Genomic DNA, 13152 nt, shown 5'->3' with positions numbered 1-13152 from the left:
CAAATCTTCATATCAACAAGCCCTCCATACTACCCTGACAATGAAGCTCTCCATCATCTCAACCCTCGCAGGCCTCGCCTCGACCGCAACGGCAGCTGCCATCCCCATCGGCATCAGTACCGGCTTCCCCATCAACTTTCCCATCGCAACCAGCACTCCTGTCGGCTTTCCTGGTACCCCCGGCACCGTGACGGCCACTAGGGGCGCCACCAGTGTCCGCGGCACCGTCACAGCTACTAGTGTTCCCGGCACCGTCACAGCTACCAGCGCTGCCGGCACCGTGACCGCCACGAGGGTCACCACCAGCGTTCCCGGCACCGTGACCGCCACTAGAGTCGCCACCAGTGTTCCGGGCACTGTCACAGCTACCAGCGCTCCCGGCACCGTAACCGCCACTAGGATCGCGACCAGTGTCCCCGGCACGGTGACTGCAACTTCTGTTGTTCCTGGCACCTCCGCATGTGCAGTTCCCGGTGTCCCCGGAACAGTCACGGCGAGCGCCCCCGGAATCCCCATCTTTGTGGGAAGCACCCTATCCGTTCCGGGCGGTACAGTGACAGCCAGCACGTTGTCTGCTCCGGGCGTGACCGTGACGTGGACTGCTACCAACATCCCCGGAGTGACAACCACCTGGATTGCCACCAGCGTGCCAGCCGTCACCACCAGAAGGGCTGTTACCACCAAGTGGTAGTTCCATTCATACCTCCACAGTCATGCCGTGACTTGTCGGTAAACTCACCCTTTCCTGGCGGCTCTGTGGCTGTGTCGTGAGGTGGGGGATGGGATAAAACAACTCTTCGTCCGGATCTGCTGCTTTATAGAGGGGATTTCTATAGGGAAAAAAAGAGCTGGAATATTTTCGGAGGATTCACTCATTCAACAAGAGTCTATCTCATTTCATCGCTCAAATTCGAATTAAATTTTACCAAAACCTATCGCTAGCATATATATCTACGCGTGTACCCAAATCTATACAATGTACCTCGCTTTTCCAAACAAACAAAAGAACTCTCCATCACGCCCCCCCCAAAAAAGCTCAATGATGATGCAATAAATATTTTGCCCAATAGAAAAAATAACACCAAAACCGACCATCGAAACGCTGATAATTTCTCAGAAAATGGGGTGTTCTGGGGTGTGGGGGTGTTGAGGGGGTATCCATCCGTATCCAAGTCGTCATCACACTTTCTTTATGCAAACATAAAAGAGACTTCTCCAACATATTGCCAGTCATCATCATACTGACTCCCTCTCCCTCGCCTTCTCAACCCCATTCATGCTCTCCTTGCTCTCATTGTCCCTATCCCCCCTCAGCGTTGCATCCGTATCCTTTGTCACCGGCCTCAACTCCTCCTCGCTCGTGTTGCCGTAGCACTTGGCCGTGTACCCCGACAACCCCGGCTGAAGCTTCAGCTCCCCAGCCGCCTGCTGCTCACGATAGTTGGCGCTCGAAAACAAATCGGTTCGTCGGGTAAAAGATCGCCTCACCGAGATATCGCCCGTCATCTTGAGGTTGCTCCCCCGCCCCCCAGATTTGGAGGCCGTCGTGAAAGCCGCGAGACCAAGCCTCACACCAATCATCTTGACGAGAGGCTGCAAACAAGCAAGGCACCCAGCCGTGATAGCAAGCGCAGCTTCGACAGACGACCAAATCGCAATCGGCGCCGTATCCCACAAGAAATCCTCACTCCCCATGTGTCGAAGATACGGCCCACGAACAATAACCGCCGCGCTGGCCACGCATCCCATCCCCATCAGACCAATTACCGCCACTTTCGACTTTTTTTCCATGTTGAGCTGAGCCACCACCCACGCGGGCAGCAGGGCGTACGTCAGATCGGTGATGACGGAGAAGATCGAATAGAGGATACCCAACGCCGTCAGGATGTTCATGTTGATGCATCTGCCGTCCTGGGCCTTGTTCCAAAAAAAACTAATCGGGTAGCACTGGAACATGGCGAGGAAGAAAAACGTTAGGCAGCTGACGCACGTGATGGCGCCCGCGGCGTAAATGATCCATTTGTGAAGGCGAGTGATGGTGACTCGGAGCAAAAAGTAGCCGATGGAGAGCTTGACGAGAATCATGGACCAGGCGTAGAGGAGGTAGCAGTAGTACCATCTGAGAGTCAACAATCAGCCAAACAAACATCCTGTCACGCCAGACAGTTTCGCGCATTACCGGTTCATTGCAATCTTGTAATTCTCTGGGTCGACATCCGACTTGTGTTTCCCTGTGCCATGAGCGACCCCCACGTTGGAAAAGCAGCAGAAAGCGATGTATGCACCCTATGCGTGACACAATCAAAATGGTCAAGGGTTAGCCGAGCGATTCTGTCGTTGCTTTTTTGTCTGGGGAGCCAAAAAAATGTCCGTACCGTTGAAGCCGCCATCAACCAGTCATCCAGCCCAAACCCTTTCACAACTCTGGTTCGAACAAAGCATCGTAGCAGGCAAGTGATGCCGGCGAGGACAGCACCCGTCGTGTTAACGGCCAGCAGTGCCGGGCCACGATTTGGTACATCGGTCATGGCGTATATGTGCAAATTGGCTGCGAAGGACAGAAACGAGTGTGGTGAGATATGGGAATATCTGTTGTTGGTTGAAGAAGGTGGAGGGAAATTTCAGATTTGTTTAGTCAAAATGCCACCAGCTTGCCCATGTCCCCTGGCCTGTCCTGCCTAATAGCTGGTTGGAGGAGGGGGTGAGGTACCGTGTCAACCCTCACAGGCTGGCACGCTGGGACGAAAGGGGTGGTGAGGTGATGTTGGAGGTTCACTTGACGAGCGAGGGAGGTCGGATCGCGGGAACCGAGTAGACATGGTTGCTGGCCGGTGGCGCACTCTTGAAAGCGCGCGGAAAAGGCCAAGGGTGATTTTTGCCGTCTCCACTCCCATAAAACTGCCATGCACGCTATATGCTCGCTGTTTCCGCCAGGAAGGTCGATCATCGTTTTTGCTAGCTTCAGGGGCCAAGCAGTGGGCCGCCTGGCCGAGTCTGAATGTGTTCGGTCGATAACGGCGGGAATGTTTGGCCCGGCCCCCCTGTTTGACATCCACTCGGGCGGAGCGTTGTGAACCAGTTCCCCACTTTCAATCCTGCCTTCGGATAAGTCTTTCATGTGCGAGTGGAGAGAGACCCGCCAAGCGGTGATCCACATGCTTTTGTGCATGTCCCCCTTCGGCGGAGCCGCTACCAAGCTCAGTTGCTTCTCCTGCTGCAGCGCAGCATTCCATGCATTGCGATCTTCACTCCTGTTTGTGCAGTGACAAAGGCCCTTTCCTCAACCTCCCATCAGCTGCCAACTCGGGAAGTTTTCTTGGGAGATCTTGTTGCTTCATGCCAGACCAGACGGACCTTGATCCTGACCGCCATCTCGAGTGGGTTTGGCGGGCCACTTGAACGCCCATCGCAGTTGATTCAGGTCAAAGTGTCCCCTGATGAGGTTCCAGTCGACGCGCACAAGTGCTTTTTCGAGGGCGTACGCGAGTATCCAGGTGCCAAGGGAGAACAAAACAATCATGACGCCAAACTGCCAGTCTGTGGCAGAGTTCATGAAGGTGCCATGTTGTACAGAATACAGACCCTGTATGTGTTATTAGTGAGGCCTTTGGGAAGCATTGTCAACGCTTACCGTGACAAATCCAAGCGGTAAATAGCCAATCGTGATATAGGTCAGGGTCCTGATGTTGTTCCCTTGCTGTATCGTCGTCTTGTTGTCCTCCAAGGCGGTTTGGGCGTCAACCACATTGGTGATGGTGGAGATGCCGTCGCGTAGACCGGTGACCTGTTTGATCTTCAACTGCGTCTTGTCATGGACGTCAATAAGCAAGCCATGGCGTTTTCGAAACTCATCCACGACGGTATTCGCCTCTTGAACAAGTTCTGCATCTTGATACGATGTCTCCTGACCTAATGTTATTACTCTACGGTCCTAGAGTGCGAATGCGGTCAGATCATACCTGCTTGATAATATTATCCATGGTGTCGTGTGCCCTCTGGATTTGTGTCAAAGAGGCGGAAAGCTTGTCATTAAAGATTCTGAGTGCGTCCCAACCCCAGAGCATCTTTTTGAGCTTGTTGATTGCTTCCGCCGTTCCCCACCAGTCTTCGGGGCCTTCAAACAGCGTACGGTCCTGCAGGTTCATCCTTGTCAGCCGATTCCACATAAAAAGCCCCGCTTGACTCAACAACGCACCCTGATTTCGATTATGCCATCGAGTTGCAAGAGAAGCTTCTCATACTCATCCGCCAACGTCTCGCAGAGATGTCCTAGGAACATCAGGAACACCAGACACCTTGCGGTCGATGGCTGATGAACAAAGTTGGTTAGGAGTGGTTGGGTGTAATTGGAGATGAGACTTTCGAGATAATTCCATTTGACCGTAGGTGAGATGATCGAGCAGACCCACAGACGACCAGAAGGATGTCCCGTAAAGATTATGGACGATGATCTTTCTTCGACCATGTATTTTGTGTCGATACCAGCCCCGAGCTCAGCAATGTTGTCAGGTGGGAAGTTGCCGTGCTGGCGGTGTCGTTCACGATACGGATCTTCCTTCACTTCAGCCTGAGACCGAAGAGTCCAGCTTTGCCCTGTTATTAGTGACACGAGTACGACAGCCAAACCCCAAGGGGAATCAACGTACTGCGAGATATTAATGCTTGTAATCCACCCCGTCGGTCCCTTCTTACTGTCAGTGAACCGTGACACTGAGCCAAAGTGATCTCTCAAGTGAAAAGCCGCGGCATCGTGCCAGAGATAGCAGAGTCCAGCTGCGTTAAAAAGTGTAAGTATTGGGAATAGACTAGGGAGATTAGCAACCATCTTGACTACATGATCCTTAAGGTGCGGGGTCCTACAGGATTCTGTGCCTTATTCCTAGATCGACGAGCTGAGATCCCTCGAATAGCACATGATTAGCCGTGTCTGCTTGCAATCTGAGCTGGGCGAGGCGAAAAGAGCTTACACGACTGTTTAGACGCTGTTTCAAGGATCTGTCCCGAGATGTATAGGTTGACCTGGGGATAGTTGTCCAGGTGACGGGTTTGACTTGGAAGCTGAAATCCAACGGAGACCCATGGGTGATATCCCACAAACAAATCATACGCAAGGCTACACAGTCGTCATCAGAGGTCATCGTGTCGGTCACTACTTTTTGAATGGATGACAATTCGGGCCCATGGCCAGGAAGATAAGCCTTTAGCTCCGGTATCAGGGTAACGAGTGGAAGTTGTGTTGTTGGCGGGGAAGGTGGTGAACGAGGTAAGGTATACCAGCCCTAGAGTATGAGAGGGAATGTGAGAATGTAAACCAAAAAAAACAAAAAATCAAACGCCACGATATTTCAAGAATAACAATGTGCATATGAACTCATTGACAACTCGCAGCTCCTCAGACGATAAAAACAAGGGAGGGAGGTAGACATGGGGAAGCTTACAGGAAAGCAAGGGTTTGGTGGTCGTTGCGATATCCAGTCAAAAGACTTGGCCATTTCACTTCCACGGGACTCCTCCACCAACTGAAAAAGCTTGAATAACATGGCTTCCATGTTAACAATCTCGCCGGATATTTTGGGCTGTGGTGGCAAAATCTCGCTGCTGTTTAGATCGTCGGATCTGAGTGTATCCGTTCGGCGGTCGAGAGACTGAGGGTGCTCATCATCCCCGACTGGTTTCTTGGCTTGTGCAGCCTGCAGCTTCCCTAGCAAAGTGTCAACAGATCAGCTAACCCGTTGGAAAACGGCTTCTCAGAGTTGGAGATACCTTCATATTTCAAATCCAGCAAGGTGGCGCATATCATCGCGATAGGCTGGATGTCCCACCATCGGCCTACCATGTTGCCATCTGCCCAGTCCCAAGAGGTCATGAAGGAGTAATCCGACAACAGAAATTCAAACAGCCTGTCTCGGGCAGATGGGACGTTGGTGATATCGGCGACTCTCAGGTATGCTTCGTGGTTGGTGCTGTGTAGCTCCCATGGCCCGTTGCCAAGTCCTCTTATAGCCATCCACGGCTTTGGTCCGGGCAAGAATTTTGCCGTCCGTTTGCGGTCGCGGATCCTTTGCCTGGTTTGTTTGGCTCGAGAAACCGCTAAATTGTAGGACCGGCTGCTGTGCGTCAATCGGTCCAGCTGCATCTCCTCGGCCAGGAGGAGAGCCCTGTCAAGCTCGTCATGGTGTGCTTTCCATCCACCGTGCTGGTTGGTTTTGAGACGCGAGACATTTTTTTCAGCTCTTTCTTGGGTCTCTCTTACCTCGTCAACATCAAGGTCGAGATCGTATTCCGCACAACCCAGTTCGTCATAGAGCAGCAAGATAGAGCTGAGATGTAGCCATTGCAGCACATTGCTTTTGGGAGTCGGTTGCTTATCGCGATTTGCCCGCTCCATGCCGAGGTGGTATGCTACAGGTAACCTGGGGATGATGATCTCGCTGATGAACCTTGTATGAAATGCAGAAGGACATGCCCTATAGGCGTACCAGGCGGCCATGGTGGCATAGCAGCCACGGTTGTATGTCGTGGCCCAGCTGAAGGCGAATCGTTTCCCAGCGCATCTTTTGAACCGTTCAAAAACTGGGCCGTCAGAAATATTGGAGGGCTCACTGTGGACTGCGAGAAGGAGTCTCCCTGGCTTGAGATCTGTGGCGAACAACCAGGCAAGTGCACCCTGAATGGCAGCTGTGAGCTTGTCAAGGTAGGCCTGCCGGATCTTTTCCAGCTCCAGATACTGGTTCAAGAAATCCCTTTTCAAGTCTCTAGAGTTAATGAATCTATGCAGTTTGGCGAGAAGCCGTATTTGATAACTAAAACGGTGTTAGTCTGGATATCGAGTAAATCAGAAGGATTGGGTTGAGATACAAGGCGCTTTCCACGTCGACAAACTGACATGTCATGATATTCCCTATCAGAGCTTTTTCTCCTAGTTCATGTGAGAAACTTGGGCTCGTGGGATGCGAACTCGAGGTAGGAACTGATGTGACACCCAGTATCTGTTCCACGCCCCTGCCGATGACGCAAAATTCCACCGCTTCAATCGCTTCGTAGTTCGCTGCGCATAGGCTTGTGAAGAGTCTGTCGGTCATGTTAACCGACCCACGGCTGACGCCCAGATAGTCTGCGAGGTCGGCCGGAAGCGAAGGGTCGTGCTCAACCCCATCCTCAGTACGTATGGCGTAGGTTGACACAACATATGTGGGCTCTCCAACTCGAATGTCAACTTCGACCTCACTCGTCATGTCAACCCATTCAACGTCTGCAGCTGTGTCGCAGGGGTTGAGGAAGGTAGGAGGTTGGAGTATGCCATTGACCGAAAATGTCATTTCGATTCTTGTGCGATAGTTGCTGCTTCTGCAGGACACAATGTTGGCATTGTTCGTGATGGTATATGTGTCAACTTGTCGATGAATATCATTCTGAGAACATGGGCACCCGAATCGAACTGGTCCTCCTCTTTTGAACCTCGCGCGTGCCACGTCATCTTGGTGGCCATCACTGGTGGCTGAACTGCCAACCCCCAAACTCAGACGGTGAATCTGAAAGAAGATTTTGTCTTTGACAAATGATATGGTGTCCCAGCTTCCAATCTCACGATTGAAACCCTTGGCAGCATCCAAATGGAAAAGCACATATTGGGTGTAAGGCCAACGAAAGTTGACCCATCCCTGACTTTTTCGGTCTGCGGCACTCACGGCCCAGGGCGAAGATGGCGTCTCGGGACTCTCTGGAACCAGATTGGTTCCAAAGGTGTCGTTGCTCTGAGCCTCATGCAGCTGCTGGTTTTGAGCTCGGGCTAGCATGGAGGCTGCGCTGTCAGGATAGTTTCCTCTGACGAAAATGAGACCACAAGTAGGGTCTGGCCGAGTGAGTTGGAGCAGCTCGTTCCCTTCTGACAGAGAAGCAGTAAAGCCATCGTCTCCGAAATCGAAAGTCTTTGCAGACTGGGATTGTCCAAAGGTTGTAAATGATTGACCTGATATGTGTGTTAAACATTAGATGGAATATTGGAGTATATGGTATGTACTTACCTTTGGACAAGTCAGCAAGCCATTCCAAGTCTATCGGTTGTTCGCTCTCCATCATCGAGTCGTTGACGGGAAGATTTTATTGGGGATGATGAACACGTTCAGCTCGAAAGCGCGACCAGGCAGTAGATATTAAACATGTTTGCGCAGGTTGGCAAGGCTCGACCCCCGGTCGAAAAGGCAGCATGGCCGTCGCCCAATACAATGGGGTTGCATAGCAAGCTGCATTCTCGCACCGTTGTGCGACACCAGACTGGAAATGCGAAGCTGAGCATCATGGCCGATTTATCCGTGGGGTGAAATCGTGGCCTTCAAAGGATTTAAAATCGATTATTATTGCTGGCAAGGAAGGGGATTCTACTTCAATGACAGCGAAAGAATAGATAGGTTTTAATGGCAAGAACATAGTGCATTTTGTCCTATCTGTCGTTGGTCCCGGATTCCAAGTTGGTGGCAGAGCCAAGAAACGGCAATCACCCCACCACCCTCCTCGGAATCATAGCCGCACCTCCCGACTGTGGACTAGCGCTTTTCCGGACCACTTCCGAATTTCCTCAAAGATGTGGCTTACGGAGTACACGCTCGCCATTTACCATATGATATTCCGAATTAGCATGCATGGTTTTCTCCCAATCTCACTGCAAATTTAATCTTTCCACTTACAGGACTCTGATACGGCGCGTATACAACAAGTCGGCCGTGTCGCCCGCAACCGAAACGCCACGGGCTTCTGGATTTGAGCTGCTCATGGTGATTTGATCGTGGGCATAGAATACCGCCATTCTAGCACCTGGTTGGACACAACGGCTACACTCCAGGGAGCTGCGAGAGATCTCCCTGGTCTCGTTGTACGATTTGCCGGGTGCTTTCCACGTCTCACCACCATCGAATGTTGCCGTCGCGACCACGTTGAAGGGGCCCAAATCATGGGTGTAGTATGTGCTGTGGTGAAGAGCTGTCACTCCATCATCGAGCTGAGTGTAGTATCGCTCATATACGCTGTCCGCAAGCGTGTGCTGCACCCCTTGAACCCCTTGAGGGAGATGGTCGACGCTCGGGGCAATGATAGCGAGATAAACATGACAGGTCAAGCCCCTCTCCGCTCCAGCATAGTCTGGCCCAAGGTAGGTTCGGAATTGGCTGTAGGTAATAGTGATCCACTCACCTGTTTCTGAGATTGTTATGTTGCTTGAGCCTTCCGGGGAGCCAGTGCCTGAGTATCTTGTCAGCCGGAAATGCGCTCCTGTTCCCAGGGTTGTCTCCTGGGCTATCACGAGCAAAGGAAGTAGAAGAGAAAATGAAAGCTTCATTTTGCCGGCGTTTGCCTATGTGTGTTGGACAACACGTTGTCTTTGGTTATCGACTGGTTCTCGATACGGGAAGTCTGTGGGACTTATAACCTTCGTCTAGGAAGCTCTGAACCTGGTACATGCCACATTCAGCACCAAAAGTATCGCGGTGCATCGAGAGGTATTCTTGTGGAGGACCAGGTACCTCAAAGACAGGTGGAGCATACATGGTTGAACAAATTAACCAGCATTCCCCCCTCGATTCTCACTAGTTGCTTTATTTCGAGATATCCACAGGTTGCGTATCTCATGCTATTCTCGCAGCTCAATGCGAGGGTGGAGAGTGCGATGGAAGGTTCTTGAGACTGCTATGCCCGCCTTCCTCCGCTCCTCGGACTTTCAGGTCGCCATCCAATTTTGCCGACGACCGACGACCGTCCACCGTCGACCGTCCACTGTAGTATGACTCTCCCGTGTCCTCCATATTTTCAGTTCCTTGCCCTTCGATTTACGGCGCAAGAAGGCAACCGCTCTGCTCGTCCACCACCTGAGCCATGGTGCATCTTGCATATCTTTCGAAGCCTCCCAAGATCAAGATCGAGGAACACCTTGTCTGCCACGTGGTCGCAATCTCGGTACTGCGATGATGGCTGCCTCTTCATCAAGACGATAATAATCCATCCAGCCACCATTGCCCGGAAGATTGGCAAAATAAGTCTTTTACTATCAACCGGGCGGCTCAGCGCGCATACAACAATCCATAGGTTGGAACCATCCGAACAATTGATTAGGTATCTGCAGCTTGCTGATCCATCTGCTGAGACTGTGCCATGATGGTCAACAGATATCTACAGCCTCCCTCCACTCACCTCCCTCCCCAACTTCACCGACCGATACTCCACTGATCTAGCAACCACGATGCTCCTCCTCCTATCCCTCCTCTCAACCCTCGGCCTCGCCGCCCCCCAACTGGGCACCTCCCCCTGGGGCCCAAACGTCTCATCAACCATGCTCCGCTTCGGCTGCCACCAGCTCGTAATCGACCGAATCGACCCCCTCGTCAACCCAGGCTCCCTACCCTCCCCACACCTCCACCAAATCGTGGGCGGCAACGCCTTCGATATCTCCATGCCACACAACACCGATATCTCCTCCCTCGCCAACTGCACCACCTGTTCCTACTCTGAAGACCTCTCAAACTACTGGACCGCCAACCTCTACTTCCGCGCACGAAATGGTTCCTACAAACGTGTCCCCCAAATACCTAACAGGCTATTATTCGGCGATGATTTCACTACCAAAACGGATGGTGGCTTCGTGGTGTACTACGTCAGCGGTGGGATAGGGGACGTGACTGCCTTTCGGCCTGGATTCCGGATGTTGGTTGGGGATGCCGGGAGGAGGGAACCGCAGGGGTTGAGGAATCAAACTTGCTTCCGGTGTTATACCGGGCCTGACTTTGGGGGGGATGATAAAGCGCCTTGTGTGGATGATGCGGTGGACTTTGAGGGGTTACCCAATAAAATGTGCTGGGGGATTAGGAGTAATGTGCTTTATCCGACTTGTTGGGATGGGAAGAATTTGGACAGTCCTGATCATAAGAGCCATGTGGCGTATCCGGTTGAAACCGGGCCGCATACGTTTACTGGGTTGGGGACGGGAGGACAGTGTCCGGAGAGTCATCCTGTTAGGATACCGCAGTTGATGCTGGAGGTGGGTTAACCGTGTTTTGGGAGTGTGTGCTGTTTGGGAAATGCTAACGAGGAGTAGATTGTGTGGGATACGAGTTTGTTTAATGACCCGGATGAGTGGCCGGAGGATGGGTCGCAGCCTTTTGTTTTGAGCACGGGTGATACTACGGGGTATGGGCAGCATGGGGACTATGTGTTTGGGTGGAAAGGGGATTCTCTGCAACGGGCGATGGACGGGGTGTGCTTTGGGGCTAATTGTCATGTGCTGGAGAGCCAGTCTTTGGAGGAGGCAAAGAGGTGTAGTCTGTCTTCGAGAGTGGGGGAGGAGGTGGATGGATGTGAGTCTTTGTTTCGTGAGAGGGGAATGTGAGCTGACATGGTCATAGGGCTTGATACGCTTCCTGGGAATCCAGATATTTGGGACAAGAAGTGAGTGCGGCTTATGCACTTGGTGAATGGTCTAAAGGGAACGGAGGATGCCAGAAGTGATCTGGAGTCGACCAGCTACGACTGGATGAGCCGATAGAGCCAGCAAAGAGGAACAGGGAAGCTCTACTGCCGATGTATGAAGACATTGATGAGAGAATATGAGTAGTAATAGTGGTCTATTGCTCTAACGAAACATCTAGACGACTCCCAAAATAGACACAGCTGGGTATTCACTTCTTTGGCATGTAGTGAGCCACTCCATCGGAACAAGCCCAATCCGAACATCACTGCCGCACTCAAACTTTGATATCATTGCAGCCAAGATCAGCTTAATGATCGACAATAGCATCAAGTCTAGAGCTTGTCCCAGTTCCGTCATCATAACAAAGAGTAGCATCCGCCACTGGACACTATACCAAGACGCAGTTCTCAGCCTCAGTCCTCCTTCACTGGATCCTCGCGGCCAATGTCCAACCATAAGCCAACACAGCGCCCAGTGTCAACAGGTTGAGGTGGATGCACATTGCGTGGCTGAATGAAAACCGTCTCTTCACCACCACCATCCCCGACGATGGCCTGACACTAGCATCCTCCATCACCTTGTTCTCATCGTATTGTGTCGTGTTGCAGCTAGGCCCATCTCTCGTTTCTAAGGTCGCGGCTATGTCAGCAAAGACCATGTCCGAAAGTCAGAGGATATCGAATCATGATGAGATCAGGCGAACCTTGATGAGTAACTTGAACCATGGCCTTCCGTGTAGCAGGTTCAAAGATGAATGTATTCAACATTGCTGAGGTGAACGCAACGGCGTGGGGAACCCAGCTCATGAGGCTTGCCTCGAAGGGAACAAGATCATCTCGCGGGATAGTCACAGCAGTGATAACGACCAATAATGATTGGGATCGGAAATAAAACGGCCAGGCCTGTTTCTGAAGGCTTCGGAAAGCGGACTTTGGGAGGGCTCGGTAGCTGATCTTGGCCATGATGAAGCTTTGGTATAGGTTTGCCCCAAGCAAAAAAGAGAAACACAGTAGGTGAAGAGGCGGCAAAGCTGACAGGAAATGAGAGCAGTTTGAACTCATGTTTGAAAGGGTTGATACTTGTGCAAGATTATAAATTGAGCGCTGGGATCGTTTCAAGGTCAAGGTCCGTGAGGAAAAGAAGAACAGCAGACATATTTCAAGTCTTGGGGATGGACGGCTTTTCAAGTAGAGCATTTTACTGAGCACCGGTCTGACTCGGAATCATGGTTGGCGCCTACCATCGTTTTGTAGGGCTTGGCGTTTAGAGCTGAGGTTGGTATAAGAGTTTGGTGCTTTAACTCCGAAGCTGACCGGACCGCAGATACTTTGCATGGAGAGGGGATCACATGATACAGGCATGACTGTGAAACACAACTTCATCAGCAAGTCAGAAATGCGGTCCTTTTGCTGAGAAAATGCGCACGTAGATCGTTTGAAGGACGTGACGTTGAGCCTGGAAGCCGGACTCTGAGCCTCGCACACCGGAGTAGGTAAGGTACTTGAGGTGTATTCGCAAGGATTCCAGGCACCTGATTTGCGCGGATCGAGTGAGGTCCCATTTGAGGTTCGATATAGGAGTGGTTCTAGTAGGCTGGGCATGCTGAAACAAACAAAGTAATCTATCCAAACCTTTCTCTGTGGTGTCGTCCAGCCAAGATTGTTGTTGACAGGCTGAGAGAAACATCGGCCACGTGAGAA

At 51.7% G+C, this 13152-nt stretch overlaps 6 protein-coding genes across 6 annotated transcripts; 2 read left to right on the top strand and 4 right to left on the bottom strand.

The window, feature by feature from the left end:
* Window positions 1-40: 40 nt before the first annotated feature.
* On the top strand, window positions 41-691 carry QC761_401445 (uncharacterized protein; the record flags this gene model as incomplete). Its single annotated transcript, XM_062878439.1, has 1 exon — window positions 41-691. One exon carries the CDS (start codon window positions 41-43, stop codon window positions 689-691), a length of 651 nt encoding a protein of 216 aa, XP_062731872.1.
* A 199-nt stretch (window positions 692-890) lies between these two features.
* Window positions 891-2528, bottom strand: QC761_401440 (uncharacterized protein; the record flags this gene model as incomplete). The annotated part of the gene is made up of 3 exons (XM_062878438.1): window positions 891-2119; window positions 2180-2286; window positions 2376-2528. The coding sequence occupies 3 exons, from the start codon at window positions 2526-2528 to the stop codon at window positions 1237-1239; spliced, it is 1143 nt and encodes a 380-aa protein (XP_062731871.1). The 3' UTR covers window positions 891-1236.
* Window positions 2529-3334: 806 nt separating this feature from the next.
* Window positions 3335-8460, bottom strand: QC761_401433 (uncharacterized protein; the record flags this gene model as incomplete). Its single annotated transcript, XM_062878437.1, has 11 exons — window positions 8025-8460; window positions 6859-7969; window positions 5764-6803; window positions 5439-5701; window positions 4968-5279; window positions 4861-4892; window positions 4647-4805; window positions 4196-4586; window positions 3960-4133; window positions 3632-3904; window positions 3335-3583 (listed from the first exon to the last, which is right to left on the bottom strand). Exons 1-11 carry the CDS (start codon window positions 8077-8079, stop codon window positions 3335-3337), a joined length of 4059 nt encoding a protein of 1352 aa, XP_062731870.1. The 5' UTR covers window positions 8080-8460.
* A 128-nt stretch (window positions 8461-8588) lies between these two features.
* Window positions 8589-9331, bottom strand: QC761_401432 (uncharacterized protein; the record flags this gene model as incomplete). Its single annotated transcript, XM_062878436.1, has 2 exons — window positions 8589-8610; window positions 8685-9331. The coding sequence occupies 2 exons, from the start codon at window positions 9329-9331 to the stop codon at window positions 8589-8591; spliced, it is 669 nt and encodes a 222-aa protein (XP_062731869.1).
* A 215-nt stretch (window positions 9332-9546) lies between these two features.
* On the top strand, window positions 9547-11595 carry QC761_0062170 (uncharacterized protein). Its single transcript, XM_062872590.1, has 4 exons — window positions 9547-10074; window positions 10155-11023; window positions 11081-11339; window positions 11388-11595. Exons 2-4 carry the CDS (start codon window positions 10229-10231, stop codon window positions 11432-11434), a joined length of 1101 nt encoding a protein of 366 aa, XP_062731868.1. The 5' UTR covers window positions 9547-10074; window positions 10155-10228; the 3' UTR covers window positions 11435-11595.
* On the bottom strand, window positions 11593-13116 carry QC761_401420 (uncharacterized protein). The gene is made up of 3 exons (XM_062878435.1): window positions 13084-13116; window positions 12156-12815; window positions 11593-12079 (listed from the first exon to the last, which is right to left on the bottom strand). The coding sequence occupies exons 2-3, from the start codon at window positions 12646-12648 to the stop codon at window positions 11877-11879; spliced, it is 696 nt and encodes a 231-aa protein (XP_062731867.1). The 5' UTR covers window positions 12649-12815; window positions 13084-13116; the 3' UTR covers window positions 11593-11876.
* Between the last annotated feature and the right edge of the window lie 36 nt (window positions 13117-13152).

The sequence above is a fragment of the Podospora bellae-mahoneyi genome, chromosome 4 (assembly GCF_035222275.1).
Source record: "Podospora bellae-mahoneyi strain CBS 112042 chromosome 4, whole genome shotgun sequence".
In the NCBI taxonomy this organism is placed as follows: Eukaryota; Fungi; Ascomycota; class Sordariomycetes; order Sordariales; family Podosporaceae; genus Podospora; species Podospora bellae-mahoneyi.
Note: the sequence above shows the minus strand (reverse complement) of the source record. Positions and strands in the feature narration are given on the sequence as shown.

Bases quoted from the DNA above. Each gene is read 5' to 3' on its own strand.
- QC761_401420 (XM_062878435.1), bottom strand. From the start codon at position 12,648: ATGCTCTACTTGAAAAGCCGTCCATCCCCAAGACTTGAAATATGTCTG. The intron at 12,080-12,155 runs GTTCGCCTGATC...CCGCGACCTTAG, and splicing joins GGTTCAAGTTACTCATCAAG to AAACGAGAGATGGGCCTAGC.
- QC761_0062170 (XM_062872590.1), top strand. From the start codon at position 10,229: ATGCTCCTCCTCCTATCCCTCCTCTCAACCCTCGGCCTCGCCGCCCCC. The intron at 11,024-11,080 runs GTGGGTTAACCG...AACGAGGAGTAG, and splicing joins TACCGCAGTTGATGCTGGAG to ATTGTGTGGGATACGAGTTT. The intron at 11,340-11,387 runs GTGAGTCTTTGT...ACATGGTCATAG, and splicing joins GGGGGAGGAGGTGGATGGAT to GGCTTGATACGCTTCCTGGG.